The sequence below is a fragment of the Equus przewalskii genome, chromosome 19, assembly GCF_037783145.1.
Source record: "Equus przewalskii isolate Varuska chromosome 19, EquPr2, whole genome shotgun sequence".
Taxonomy (NCBI): domain Eukaryota; kingdom Metazoa; phylum Chordata; class Mammalia; order Perissodactyla; family Equidae; genus Equus; species Equus przewalskii.
Window position 1 is genome coordinate 2,937,723 of NC_091849.1, and position 15,832 is coordinate 2,953,554.

The window sequence follows — 15,832 nt, forward strand, 5'->3', positions numbered from 1 at the left end:
GATAGGGACACCTGGAGAAGGGTAATCAAAGGCATGTCTACTCTTGGTCTCTCTGGCAGCATCAACTGACCAATATCCTTGTAACTGTGCCCCAGGGGCAGCAAGCAATGAAGGGTTTCCAAAGCATGCAGATAGCATTAAATGAAGGTAATTCATGAGTAAATAACTGCGACTTGATGGGCTTTGAGAAAAATGATATTTGAAAATAACTTATAATATAGGAAGTTATAAAAAGAGATTTTAGAAAAAGAAAACTACTTACTTCCTTCAATATGAGCCTGGGGGTTCTTATATAGATGTTCAATTCTACCTGTATTGAATGAACTGGATCGCCGTACAATTCCATGGACCTGCATTTTTATAGTGTGGAAAGGTAAGAATTATAAATATGCAAAGAGGATTAATAAGCAACTCAGAAGTTATTTTGCTAATGTTTAGCTTTGTGAAAAAAAAAATATATAACTATTAATTATTAACATCATTTTTAAATTATTAGAAATAGCTCCACTGCTTACTTTCTCCCCAATCACTGGATCAGCCACCAGCACCCTACTTTCATCTTTCTCCAGTGTTTTCACTGCCAATCTCAACAAAAGTAACTAGATAATTATGTGACTTCACAGCAAATGCCTAGTTGTAGATACTCAAATGTCTCCTTTTCTAAACACACACACACACTTATAGCCCTACTGCTGACAAAAATATCTCCTCAATTTGAAACCGAAGACAGACCATGTGAGGCCATATCGGTAAAACAGTCTCGTGACCTCTGTAACACAGAGCATGAGGCCAAGAGGCTCTGATGCCACCACATCTTTCCAGTGTCCTCAGGGCTTCGCATCTTGCACCTACTATATATTTTATATATATATATACACACACACACACACACACACACATCTCCACAAATATAATCAGAGAGCAGTTGCTCTTTGCAGCTGTGTGGAACAGTAAGAAAGTTAAACAGGACAGGTTAGGGACAAGACTTATATACTACTAGATTTAAGATGTGAAGAAAACGCAAATGAAGAGTGGATTTTGTTTTTTATTTTTATCTTTGACTTAACCATGATAAGTACAAGGGGGAAAAAAGTCGTTGGAACAAGAATGCATACCTGTCTGATATTGAAGAAAAGACTATTTGTGTCTGATACATAAGGGAAATTGTTCAAGACCTGGTCTCACTTCCTTCTTCTGTCAAGACTGCTCCTTTTGTGTTGTCAATGCTAATACCAGCTTATGTCACCAGCTACCCAAGTTCCAGTTCTACTGGTGGAAGTTTTAATCCTTCACTTATTTTAGAAGTTTTCCTTCTAATGTTGAGTAGTTTCATTTGCAGCTGAATAGACTTCTATATTTTAACTCAATCGTTTTCTGTCTATTTCAAAGCAAAATTAATCGTTGGCATGACTCAAATATTCCAAATGCAGGGGAGAAATTATAAGTACATAAGACTTTCTTTCAAACAGAAAGAAATGTCATCATTTTATATGGCATACATGAGAAATCGACTTTTACAAAGGATACAACACACCCACAATAATAATTCTATTGGTTAGTTGCTTTAGCCAAAGAGAAAAGCACTCATCCACACTACTTTCCAAAAGAACTAAACCTAAGAAAACTCAGTAAACATGAAAATATTTTAAGAAAGGAACATCACAAACTTCATTAACATTTTAGGAGAAATCAGGAAAATCTAGGAAACATTAAATTGAGATTTGGGTATACATACCCGTTTCTTAAATTAGAAATGGAGAAAATAACACTTAAATTAAGCTTAGAATTTATTCTACTTCATTGTCTCCAATTTTTCAAGTAGTTACTTAACTGTAAAATTGAACTACTCTACAAACTTAATAAATTTTGTCTAATAAAAACCAAGTTCACATACATACTTAAACATAGCAAAACTGGCATTTACCACCAAAGTTATTTCTGAAATATAGATTTCTCAGAGCTTTATTTCACTGGATAGAGAGGAATTTATATGTTCTAAAAACAGATAATTTAATTTTGACAAAAAAATAATAATAATATAATCTAGTCTATTTTTTCTCTTGGTTGCTGGGTTCTGGGTAAGTCACATACTCCAACAGCCCAAAACAAAGAGAAATGCTCTACACATCGTATATAAACATAAAAGGCTCTGATAAAAATATTATATGATATTGATGGATTCATTATGAAAATCAGACAACTACACAAAGTTACAGCAAATAAATAACATAGAACTTTATTGTCACGCTTATAAGTAAAAGCATTAAGCACTAGTTTTGGGGTTTTTTTAAATACAAAATAAAAATGTGTTTTAATTTCCCCTGACTCCCAACTTTTGGTATGTGAATACAAGGAAAGAAAGACTTGCCAAATGCTTAATCCATGACAGCAAGTATTATTCTAAGAACGAATGAAAGCTGAGTCTGTCTGCTTCTGAGACAGGTGAAATACAAACTCTAAGACAAGCCAAAATGTGTGCAAACTGGATAATCTAGTTAAGAATTTGAGGTTAGCAGCTTTCTCTTTACAGAAGGGATGTATGTATGGTTTTTTGTTTGTTTTTATAAAGATCTGGAGGGGGTTGGGGGGAGATGAGGAGTTAGGAAACCAAAGTGAAAAGATAAATGAGCTGAATTTGAGTCCATATTAACTTAATCAAAATCATTATTAAATCATAGCAGCTCAAAAACAAAATACAATTCCGAAAAACTGAGGTCTTAAACGGAAGTATTTTGACAAACAAATTTCATGCCCCATTTAACTAAGTGATGAAAAGGAAAATTTCAAGTTCTCTCAATGTCAGAACAAAGCTGATTTGACTTTAAAACCCAGGGTCAGATCAGGCAACATGACAGAGAATGCTTATTTATCTATTTACATATGTATTTCAGTCCAGAAAACAGAAAATGATTACCAATGGATTTCAAATTCTTCAGTGTCTAGATTTCTCTTGGAGGCAAGGATGCCTCCCAGGGATATTTAATGCCACTTGCCTTTTGAAATGTATACGAAGGTAACATCAATAGCTACCATGTACATGGCAGTCATCATGTGCCAGACGTTCTTTATAGACATTAAATCACTTAGTCTTCACAACAACCTGACTCTTATTACTCCCGTTCTACCAATGGGGACACTGCCGGAGACCACACAGCTACTAAGTGGTCATGTTAAAGGATGGACATGATCCACTGCACCGACACTCAGTATGGTTTCAAAATGAAATCCATACAAAGTTTTGCCTTTTTTCACCATGGCTCCTGGGATATCCAACAACCCAGAAAAAAATGTTTCAAGGATTCCCACAGATCAAGAATGGAAGCACTGGAACTCCGTGTTCTAACAAATAATCTCCCAGAGATAACAACTGGATGGTCCTTACATCTCCTTTATTTTCTCTTCTCCTGATACTACCTGGTTAGAGAGTCCCTTTCCTGGAAGGGAAACCCACAATTTACCTATTCTTTATTTTAAATTCTGATATGCTGTCTTGTAGTTGTTACCAAGTATTTAATATAGATTTTTCATACATTCCCAGATATAGCTTTTAAAAGGTTTAACTTTGTCTTTTCATTCTTCTGGTTTCTCTCTGTATTTTGTGCAACATGGGTATAAAAGTATGCTGTTGGCTCATCTGCTAATGATCATGCTAGGAAGGCACTTAAAACTACCAGGACATACTACAAGCTTCACTTTGTTGATTTTCTTTTTTCCCTTATGACGAGAAGGAATGCGCACAGGGCTAGGACCCCAGGCAACGTAACATACCTCCTTTTCACTAATGCTAATTAATGAACTGGACTAAGGAGCCCTTCTGCAAAATCTGTGTCCTGGCTTGTCAGCACCAAGCACTGTGTCACACTGTCACTCCTGTATTCCACAGAGCTCCTCTGGACTCTTTTCCATATACTGTCTTGCCTAATCTTCACAACAACCTTGGGAAATAGGTGTACTTTATCGTTCCCACTTATATGAAGAAATTAAGTCTGAGAGAGGTCCAGTGACTTTTCACTTCAACAATATGCAGAACTAAATATATAAAGTTTTAAAGGGTGATTTTCTATAAGACCTGACAATTTTTAGTTTTCCTCATCATGAGATGACACCTACAGGTATTCTATAAATAATGAACAAGAGTTAGATATATACTCTTTATGTGCTCCTTAATGTTTAACCTTGAGCAAAATCCAAGAAACTAGCCACCTTAAAAACTGTAACTTTAAAGTTTTAAATAGTCTCTTTTCTATGAGAACTGAACCAGGGATGAAACAATCCTTCACTTTTTCACATTGAACAGCTCATTCAGAACATGATAAGGTGAGTGGATTTCAGTGGCCACATTAGATGACCAGGCCCCACAGTTTCAGGAATCTAATGTGTGAGGTTATACAAGGTGTTTAACCATAACTAATCAGTCTACTAATACATGATATTCCTTTTCAAGTCATACACAAGCGTCTATTTTTGCTTTAAAGTTAGCCAAGCTTTTTACACCTTTACTTTGCGTTTTACCTAAAGAAGAAGTAAAGGATTAATAACTAACTGTGCTATGCTAACTCTATATGTATGGTTTGTTTTTGCCTATGCTGCCCCATCATCACTACCCAATCAACCTGTCTCTGCTCTTCGACTTGCTTCCCTCCAACTGACTGTTGCTTCTGCCAAGACTCCATGCTTCCCATCTTCATAATAACAGGCTGATCTTGCCATTGCTAGCCAATTACAGTTTGCTCCTTTGTTTTCTATTAAGAACTCAGCCTCAGTATCAAGCCTATTTATAGAATTTGTAGCTCTTCTTCCCAGTGTTTATTTGTTCCTGGCTTGTACTTTGTCACCCCAAAGTAAGTTGTTTCCAGTTATTTCTGAGCCTAGTGATACTCCTTATAGAAAAACTAGATTCAAAATAACATGAGAGCTCAGAGAAGCAAGGCTCCATAAATTAAGATCTTAAGAAATGTTGTCCATCTTCACCTTATGATTAAATGATCTCATGTGAACCTTTAGTTGCAGTAGTTCTCAAACTAACCAGGAAAGCAGCATCAGCAACAACCAGGCGCTTGTCAGAAAGGTCGATTCCCAGACCTCTGAATCAGCCATCTGCGTCTTAATGGGTGATTCTGATGGACCCTAAAGGTTGAAAACCACTAAGTTGGAGGCCTGTGCTCATGCAAAATTGCTGATATTGATCCTGTGGATTTAGGTCTGGATAGATGTTTCCCCCTCTTTTCCTACTGCATGCAACTTACTAACCCTGTTATTTCACTCATGGCATTAAGCAACCAGGGACTGCTGGCTGATAATTCTAGAAATTTTCCAATGCAGCCTCTTTGAAAAATCCCTCTCACAGTTACTCTGACCTAAGCACAAAAAGATAAAGACTGTGCCACCATTAGATTCCTCTTAATAGCTTATGCTCCCATTATATCAATCTATTAAAATTGAAGGCAGTACAATAAAATACTTACCTCGTATTCCTTGACCTATCATATTTCTCCACGACTGCCTACTCTCCATCAAAGCTAACACAAAAATACTCAGGCTTAACTGTTTCTTTGGATCCTTCATTTCCTTATGAAGGCTCCTGTGTCACCTAAAAATTTATTAAATAAATTTGTATACTTTTCGGTTTAATTTTCAGACCCAGCCAGGAACCCTAAGAGGGTTGAGGAAAACTTTTTCCTCCCCTACATTAAACTGACAAAGACAGACTAAGAGGAGAAACTTCTGTTGTTTTCTCAGACTCCTGCTATTTTCTTAAACTCCTTCTGCTGTTTTCTCAAACTCCTTTAGCTTAAAATATTCAATATGCCAAGATGCTACATTTTGGGGTAGCATGTCCTAAACCCCATCAACTATTACTTAGCTCCTTCTTTTGGTTCACTCAATACACAGCCAAATCACTAACTCCTCTCTAGCCAGCAAACACCTCTTAGCGGTCCCAACATCTGAAACAAAATAAGCATGTCTCCTAGCCAAACCTTTCTTTATAGATTTATTAAAGCATTAAGTTAATCTAGCCTGAATAACTAGTCTTTACCGAAAACCAACTCTTTTGTACTATATATGATCTACTCTAAAATTTTCTACTCTGTAGAATATGTATTTATCACTCATTATAGGAATCTATGTATATGAACATATGTATATCTTCATAATTACATTTGTCTTATTTTGATATTATTGCAAGATGCAGAACTAGCATCCTCAGAACTAGAACTTAGAATCCTTAGAATAGACCTAGAGTCTTATCAAATAAAGGGTACAGAAGGTGCTAAATATATCTGCTTTGACTTCTTAAAGTCTAAAAGTGAAGGCTCTCAGAAAAGATTATGAGTTATAGTAAGAAAATTTAGCTTTTCTTCAAATTCTGTTGGCGTTTAGATGCCAAACTCCTTGCTGTTGTTTTTGCATTTGCCCACAGTGCACATTTTTTAAACAATGCGCCTGCAACTGGAATGAACAGCGAATCCAAAATTACTAATGTAAATACTCACAAATTGGGCCAAAGCATATGGGTCATTGTGTGGGTTTTGTTCTCTGCATAGTATAAATTTATATAGAAGCATATATCTGTTCTTAGAAAAGGTAAGATGTACATACTAATTTACATCAAATTTAATACATAAAACCCTTGTTTCTTTTAAGAAAAGCAGAAAATGCTGAAGGAGAAGAAGGAGGAGAAAAAGGTGACGGCAATGACAAAAGCAGCAAACCCAGAAGTTTCAGCTCTCATAAAATACATGGCTGCCCGGCTGACTATTAGAAAGCAAAAATCTCTAAGTGTAAATTTTTCATTCAAGCTTGCCAAAGATCAGCTTAGTTTTTATTGCTCTCTGCAATTTCCGAATTGAGTGACTTCACTGTGAGTGAGACTTTTTTATGTAACACATTACATCATAAATTAACCCTAATAATGTTACAGCTTTTGGCTTACACAGGTTGCTGCTTTATCTGAGAATGTGGGAAGCGTGCAAAGCGTTTAAACACTAAGGAACAGGGGAAGCCACCAGTGCTCACCAGTAGATAAATAGCACAATGAGCTGGCATGGTTACAAGCCAAGAGGCACATTCTTCCCCTGATTTTGATTTGTTATCAGAGTTCCAGTGGAAAACACACACAGGAGGACGGCAGCAGAGGAAACAGGAGGCCACTGTGTCCAAGTGATTCCACTAGCCTGTGCTTGCTCACTGAGTCACTTACCTCGTAGCCTTTCTCCAGCAGGAACTCAGCCAAGTATGAACCATCCTGGGAAGAGAAGGAAAATTGACAAATGTCAGATCCATCACAGCTAGCAGAGAAGGTAGCCAAGACTAAGAGTTTTGAGATAAGCATTTAAGAGGCTATATGAACTTAAATTAGGGATCATGGGAGCCAAAATAAAAATAATACAGATAATGATAGCAAACACCAAACGGTGTTCCACTGCTCACTACTCCAACTACTGTCTGCATTTTCACAGACATTATTTCATTTGAGCACCACAGAAGCGCAGTGAAGTGTTATCATTGTCATATTCACAGTGAAAGAAACGGAAATACATGGAAGTAATATGGGGCAACAGAGAGAACATGAAGCTTCAGAATCAGATGAATTTGGGTTTAAGTCTTGCCATTTACTAACTTTAAAATATGCAAAACATGTGCAGCAAAGCCGCGGGCCTTGGTGTGGTGCTACAGGAACATAAAACAGGAATCTAATTCTGGGGGACTGTATAAAAGGAATGGCTGGGGAGGGGAACTCCAGGGGCTTGGGGAGAGGGCAGGACAAGTATAAGAAAGTGGCAGAGAACACCAGAGTGTTGATATTACTGAAAAAAGACAGCATGGTGGAGAGAAAGAAGGTGAGCACCTTTGTGCAGGAGCTTTCCAGGCCCTGGTGGGAGTTGGCTTCTAACCCAAGAGTTCTGGAAAGTCACTAAAGAAAGGGGTTTAACGGTTTTAAGGTAGGGGTGAGGGGTTGTGGACACGATCAGATTTGTGTTATCATCACTGAATATGTATTCACGCGTATATAGATACACACACGCATGAGCTTTAAATTTGAAAAAGGTGTTTATTTTTTATAAAATAGTAAGTACTTCATTTGTATGCATCTTAAATTGTGCAGTTACAATTCTATATTAAGTCTACATTAATATAAAGGTGTCTTGACTAAACACAGAGATTCTCAACTGATTTCTAATAATTCTTTTAAAAATTTCTTGGTGGGGGGGGCCTATTTAAACTAAAATAGTTTATCTGCCACTTTTAGGAAAAGAAAGCATCAGAGTCAGGTAATTAAACTATTATTAAGAGGCCAAAAGATGTAAAATCACCATTGTAGAGGTACTATAAAAAGCCATCAGCCTTGCTCAGAAAATGAACTGGGCTGACATTTTGCAATCAATCCTGTAACTGCCCTTCTGCTTTTAGCTCAGAAAGGTCCCCTCCATCCCATCCAGACTTAAACATAAAAATGGGAGGCTCCAACTACTGGAAATTTGTGTACTCAAAAGTAGCTGTGAATACTTGGGTTTTCTTTGGTATCCTGAGTTTGAAAAAGCTTAAAATATGCCTTTGAGCTTTACAAGTTCCTACTGGATAATCCAGGAAAAAGAAAAATGAAGCAGGCCTTATTATTAACATTACTGGACTTAAAGCTGGAATTGGAGACATCTTATGGGTTCTGAAAATGACAGGGGTGCCAAGTGAGTGTTTACTACATTAATGTAGAAGTCACGCATAAATTAAGGCAGGGTGACAAGGAGAGGTATACAAGAAACACATTTTGCGGTTCATTAAAACCTCCAGCTGATGTTCTTCTGACTTCTTGACATAAATATTCTGGTTTATAGACTCATGCGGAGAAAGAAGAGAGACGGTTTGCCATATTCTTTTTCCTCTCAATCTTAAGATATACACACAATTGTGTGGTTTTTACCAATATGCAAACTAAATCAGAAAAGACGGCTGAACAATTCAGATTAGGACAAGTCAAGTGGGTCTCCATGACTATCAGAAATGTAAGAATAATCGGCAGTCTTATAAATCAATCAATGAGAAAACAGATTAATAGAAAAAGCTTTTGTAATAAGAAGAATAATTTTACAGTAGGTTAGAAAGCCCTAAAAAGTACGTTTTGTTTTGTTTTTGGGGTTGGAGTTGTCACCTTGAAGCAGGCAACCTTATACTTTTCCCCTTTTATAATTTGTCTAGGAATAAAAAGTTAAAATGCTTTGTGTTCCACTATGGTTGCACAGAATGTTTAAAAAAACAAAAAGGCAGAGGTGAAGTCCTAAAGACCCATGGGGGCAGGAAGAGCTGTGATTATTTAGAAAGCTGATGTGAAACAGACCTGACCAGGACTGAACCCTGTCAATGAGGTCTTGTTCTTCTCACCCAGGCCGCTTCTCAAACTTTCCAACCACACTGGAACATTCTGAACCAGCAGTGGCACTCACTTCCCCCTCACTTCCTTGCCAGGTCTCTCAAGAGATAGGGCCCAGGCTGCACAATGAGTGGGAAATGGAGCAGAATAAGGGCTCCTGGTCTCCGGCCCAGGGAGCCCGGCTGGCCGCCTTTCGTCTTCTCCCCAGGCCCCTGCGGGAATCCGTGGGGAGACATGGTATCTAAGCAGGCAGGCGTCTGCCAAGCCAGCAGATCACTGTTTCTGCCTCCTCAAGAAGAACAGAGCAGTTAGAGAATGCTTCAATCAGACTAATGAATGAAACGTCATGGCAACTGAGAAGTGAAACCAACACTAAATTCTGACACTTGACTCCTCGGAAACCAAGGAACACTGATGGACTCAATTGCCAACTCGTTCGCTACGAACACAATCTGGTACAAATTCCAGCCTGGGCTCAATCCTTGTTACAGAAAACTTTTTAATTGGAGAGATAATGTCCCAATTGTGACTCTTTTAAATTTAATTTTGCACATGGCTATTAAGAGTATCCATTTCATATTAAATGCTGTACAGTTTTAAGTAACCACCATGGCTTTAACATTTTCAAGACACAGAAATGTTTTCTATCTTATTCTTACAAAAACTCAGCCTAGAAAGTAAGCAGTCATTTGGCATATGAGGTAATGGAGCACGTGGAGGTTAGCCAACTTGCCTAATATCACACTACTAGAGATGCAGTCAGGACTAGAATCCAAGTCTCCCATTATTCTGACCCAGGAAACAACCTCCTTCCCCATTCTCCTCTGCCTGGGACCTACCAAAACATGTCAAACCTCAACAAAATAGTAAAAGACTATAATGGTTTCATTTTTCAACCAAACTGATTTAGTCATTTTCCATTACAGGGCATTTAATGGATTAAACAGTACTTCTAGTTTTAATCAAGTGACCCAAACCCAGAGCGGTCACATAATTTTAGAACACTCCAGGGCCCAAAGGAGGGAGACAGGACACAGAGCCTGAGATTTCTGAAGTCTCATTTAGGCACACATCCTAGTCAGGAAGCAGTCTAGTGTTGTTTGGAGGTAGATTTGGACTGGCTGTGGATGTATGTTTTAGGCTTTAGGGCCAAGTGGGCAGGGCCAATGCCCAGGGTCCTAAAGGGCCAGATCCAGATGTGCCTGACGCCTAGAGTCCCTATACTTGGGTATCTTTGCTCTTTACCTTATATGAAGTACTCAGAAATGTTCTATATAAACACCCATAAAAATTAAGAGTAATTCCAGAAACTAATCGAATCATATCTTGACCACAGTATGAAAATTACCTAAAATTTCATATCTATGAAAAGCTGAAGGAAGTTCAGAAAGTTTACCCCTTCTCCCTATGCCCATAGAAGGTTGAGATAAGCACTGACTGACCCTCATATCCACCCCACGTCCAAACACACATATGCCAGGCAGTCTACCTTCCTGCAGAGAAGAGAGTCTAGCATTTCTCTTCTCTCTTCAAACATGGATGCACTTACAGCCCAGAAGGACAAATGAAAAGGACACTTTCTTACAGGCAATTCGAGAACCTGGTCCCTCTGAACTGCATCTAAATCATACTGCATGTTTCTGCCTAAGCTCTATTCGGCAGCTTCTTTGAATAGAATAAGGTAAGTAGTATTGGGCTAAAGAAATTATGCCACTAATAAAATGTATTTGTTAAGATCATCTCAAGCATTAGGAAATAGAATACCCCGTCCGTAAGAAGAGAAAGTACTCAGTTACACTACCTTTTATGCTCTTTAACTCTATGTACTATAATTATTCTAAAACAAGCATCTTTTCAGTTAATTGCAATTACAATATCAAAGTAATCTGTTCCTCCAGTAAGAGAAATACCAACACCTACATGATTATCAGAGGGCACTGTCATGACTTACAGTGAAAACTTCCAGTGGGAAGATTAGCCACTATCTTTTATCTGGGTTTATCTGTCAAAAACCCAGAGGCAGAATATATTTGAAAAGTATTTTAACCTGGTTCATGTTATAACACAAATCACTGGATAAAATCTCTGTCAGACTCACAGAATTCAAAAGACCACAGGGATTAATTAACCCAGCTCTTTCACTTTACAGATCAGGACAGTGAGATTCAAAACACTTACGCGTTTAGTACACAGTTACAGTTATGAAGTAGCAGAATCTGCACAGAAAAATTAAAAAAAAAAAAGAGGGTCTCTGGACTCCCAGACCTAAGAAATTTTCACTAAAAAATACTGCAGAAAGATCCAAAATGAAGAGACTGGACTACTGTCTACCGTTGAGAACCAAGTGAAAAACACCAACGCATTACCAGAGTGAAGAAGAACAATATAGCCAACAATTACCAGTAGAGTGATAATTAACTCACCAGTAGACAGGAAATGAGGACACCATCAATATTTAAACATATAAATAACTCTCATCTACTAGAGTCTTTAAAGTTGAAAATTATTTTCCCATAAAATTCAAGTTTCACTTCCTTTGATGTTCCTCCTGGTAGAGAAGAGCACAGTATCCCAGAAACTTAAGCAACAAATTGTGAATAATAAAGAATTGATTATGCCCAGCAGTTTAAGATACTCTTTCCGGAAGAACCCCATCCCTCTGACCATTTTTTAGGGAAAGAGCCCTTCAAGCAGGTGCTCAGCAGTTGCACATATACCTCATACATACACATCAAGAAGTGACAGTGGCTCTGCTAAACACAAGACCTTCCAGTAAAGAGTGATGAGTTGGAAGGTTAAAAGCAACATTTTAGAGAGATGGGACACCTCCACCATTACCTGGAATTCTTTCCTCCCAAACATGCTCAATTTCCCAAGACTGTAGTGTTAAGTCTTGTGTCCATGGTAAATTAAAAAAAAAAAAAAAAAAGCTTTACATATGAAAAAATATCATAGAGGGAGGAAATGACCTAAAAGATCATTTCTAAAACGATCTTAGTTTTAGAAAACATTTTTTCCAATTTGATAGGTTAAAAAATCATAGGTTTTTCTTTTCATTTTTTGATTAGTATTAAGATTGAAAAGTTTTTTGTGTTTGTATTGTGTATGTTACTTCTTGGAATTATTTACTCATATCTTTTATATTTTTTATACATTTTTCTAGTAGGCCGTATTTCGCCAATTGGTTTGTTCTTGTAAATATTTAGAACATATATAAAATTGACTAATTTTTATCTCCAATAAAAGCCACCCAAAAAATATTTTGAAACAGGTTAGCAGATTTTCAGTGAGAGAACCCCCGTAATAACCTGGTTTAAAATACATATTCCTTTCACATTGCAAATGATTACTGTAAATTCTTAATTTAATGAGCAAGGAAAAACGCAAACATCAAAATTTGAACTGCAGGTATACTTGCACAACTCAGCATTTGTAATATCATTAATTTCAACATAGTAAAATTTATGTAATTTAGGCAAATGCTATAGGAAAATGAGATTAAAGAGCTCAAATAAGGGAATACAGAGGAAACACTTAATAAGGTATAATTTTTAATTACATGATTAGAAGGAGGACAACACGCACAAAGATACTCCAACATAGTCCCAGAAATGTTTAAAAAGCCTCAAAAGTAAATCCAAAGGCATTTATTAATAGCCAACATGTGTGCTGGGTATAGATAATCGTAGATACATCAAGGGTGAGCCAACTTATTCACCTCCACATGAACAAAAGTATGCCTGAAGAACACTGTATCCTACTGATCTTCTTTTCTTTTTTATATGTATGCTCCTTTAGTTTGAACCTCTGTTTTTTTTCTCTCTCCCACTCTCTCACTCTTGACACTCATGCTGAAGTTTTCATCCTTCAGAGGAAAAAAAAAAAAGTCCTAATATAACCTACTATTACTACAAATGATGATAATAGTAACAATAACAATAGTAAACACTTACATAGCGCTTAGGATATGGCAGGCATGCTCTAAATGCTTTACATTCATTTTTAAACCTTCACAATAATCATAAATAGTTGGCACTGTTATTATCTCCATTTTACAAATGAGCAAACTGAGGTGAACTGAGACCAAGTAACCTGCCCAAGATCTCAGTTAGTAGATAGAGGAAGGAGTTGAAGCATATATATTTGTAATGAATTATTTATATGGCAATCTACTCCACTAATAGGCTCAATCACTCCATCATGATGGGCCTACAGATGTCTCTATAGAATTTATTAACAATGCAAAGTGTCCCAGATTGGTGACTATCAAACATTCGCTTGGGCCATTGGTGTTATGGAATAGAGGACAGAAAGGAAATAAGAGATTTAGCCCCTGCCCTAATGCTCTGAGAAGTATCTGAGAAACCAGATATTTCCTGGCCTAGACAGGATTACGCTTCAAAACTGGCTCAGACCTCCACATTTCACACGCATTGGCAAGCCCACATGTGGACATGATGAGAATAGTAACCAGGTAAACTGCACATCCAATCAAAATGTTCTGCTATCAGGGAACACCAGTAGAGGCATGAGTCACGGACAGAGGGTGGCAAGGCTGTATGGATAAAAGAAAAGCTATGAAATACTACCATACTGACCTCTTCTATACTGGATGGCACAGTGCCCTGGAGAAATAAATCACCCTACCTGAGTATGAACTCAAGGTAGGGAAAAAAAAGAGAGGAAATATAAGAATCATATCCCTGTCAAAATCCTTTTAAAGATCTGCTTAACAGGCCAGTTCAGTGCTGGTGTGAATAACTCCTTTCAAGTTTAGAACAATATACTAACTGAAAGTTTTTATAATTCAGGGCTCCAAATACATTGATAAAGATTTGTATAGATCCGTAGGGAAGTTAATAAAATAATCTCTTTCTCGTAAATATATATATAAACATATATATTTACACACATATATAAATAAATTAAAACTGTACAAATTTTGAAAATAGAGCTTCTCTCTCTCTCTCCTTTTTCCTTTCTCATTCTCTCTCAAAGTGACAGTTCAGACAATTAAAGTCTGTTTCTTGGCAAAGTACATGCTTATGTAGTTCTAATCATCCAAATGATTTATAGAGGACATGATTTTTTGCAGGTACTCTAAGACAGAGCTGCACTTTGTCCAGTGTTCAAGACCATGCTTAATGAAAAACTTTAAATTGGTAAGGGAAAATAACTTTGTACCGAAAAGAGAAGAATTATGAAATTTTAGTATTTACCTGATTTATTAACATTTTCTTGTGCATTTACTTTTATGATTTGTATCGTGGCTAAGGGAGGAAGAAAAAACAAATGTCCTTTTGTTTACATCTTTAAAAAGGTCATAAGAACAAAAGGATATACATGTATTAATGACTATATCTTTTCCCATTTTACTGCACATTCATTTAACAGGTTGCTACTAAAATGTCACTTTCGTGACAAGCAGAGTTAACTATTTACAAATATTCTTGCTCTTTTTAACCCAATTTCTTTCAGGGATATAATTAACTGGCACAATCCAGTTAAGATTGGTCTTAAAATATGAGCATGCTATGACAGGATGTCACTTATCGGCTCCCAGATGCATTTCAGATCTGCTCTGCAGCTGTGAAGTCCCCACCTCAATGGAGACGTCGTAAATCACTGAAGAAAGATACAAAATAAGAACTGTGATTTTCATAATTTAAAATCACTAAAAGACAAACGAAATCAAAGCATATGTACAGGAGTGTAAATGGAGAAATTTGTAAGCATTTACCCAGAAAGCTGCATATCATAAAACTAATAAAACTAACATTCAGAGCCCCAGGACAGATAAAGCTGGAGTGTTGTAGGAATGACTGTAAATCACAAAGCTCCTACAGGTACAAACAATGTTGATTTCACTAGGTGTGGTGTCTGAGGGTAGGATCTGCCAGTAAAACTCAATTTTGTGGGCTAGGGAATCTCTGTATTTATTTGTTAGATTGTGCTATGTCATACATTAGTGTTCTGCCACTCTGAGAAGGTAACAAAAACCATTTTGGGAGAGACGTCAGCATCATGGTGCACTAAGCTCTCCCCTTGAACTCTCCCTTCTAAAGAATAACCAAAAGGATATTCATAACACCAACAGAGGTCATTCACACAACACAGAAGACGTATGAGAGACCCATGCAGCCATATGTCTGAAGGTGGTGGGGCCAGATCCCCCAGAGGAAGTGGAAACTGGTAAGGGGGACTCTTCCCTTCCCAATGGCAGCCAGTGATCTTGGGACAGCACCCGACACTAAGAGGAAAGTAGGGAGGGGCAGCCCTCCACAGGAACACTGCTCTCCGAGATCCCTCAATGCTGGAGGGAAAGGCCCACACATAGCGGAGACTGAGCTGTTGTGGGGGTGTCTCCATCAAACTAGTACCCAAGGAGAGCAGCTGGTGAGGGCCCAGGGAGAACACTGGGATCGTGCAGAAGAAAGAGAGTGTCCCTCCCCCAACCCAGCACTC

General features: G+C 37.5%; 1 protein-coding gene and 1 long non-coding RNA gene across 2 annotated transcripts in view; one reads left to right on the forward strand and one right to left on the reverse strand.

The window, feature by feature from the left end:
* GMDS (GDP-mannose 4,6-dehydratase) overlaps nt 1-15,832 on the reverse strand; it is a 649,017-nt gene that overhangs the window by 498,371 nt on the left and 134,814 nt on the right. Inside the window, exons 2-3 of the mRNA XM_070583962.1 lie at nt 7,202-7,246; nt 263-350 (exon numbers count right to left, since the gene is read on the reverse strand). Coding sequence (XP_070440063.1) covers nt 263-350; nt 7,202-7,246 — 133 coding nt within the window. The remainder of the gene's footprint in view (nt 1-262; nt 351-7,201; nt 7,247-15,832) is intronic.
* LOC139077207 (uncharacterized) lies at nt 6,271-6,933 on the forward strand. Its single transcript, XR_011529526.1, has 2 exons — nt 6,271-6,482; nt 6,646-6,933. It is a non-coding gene; the product is annotated as an uncharacterized lncRNA (long non-coding RNA).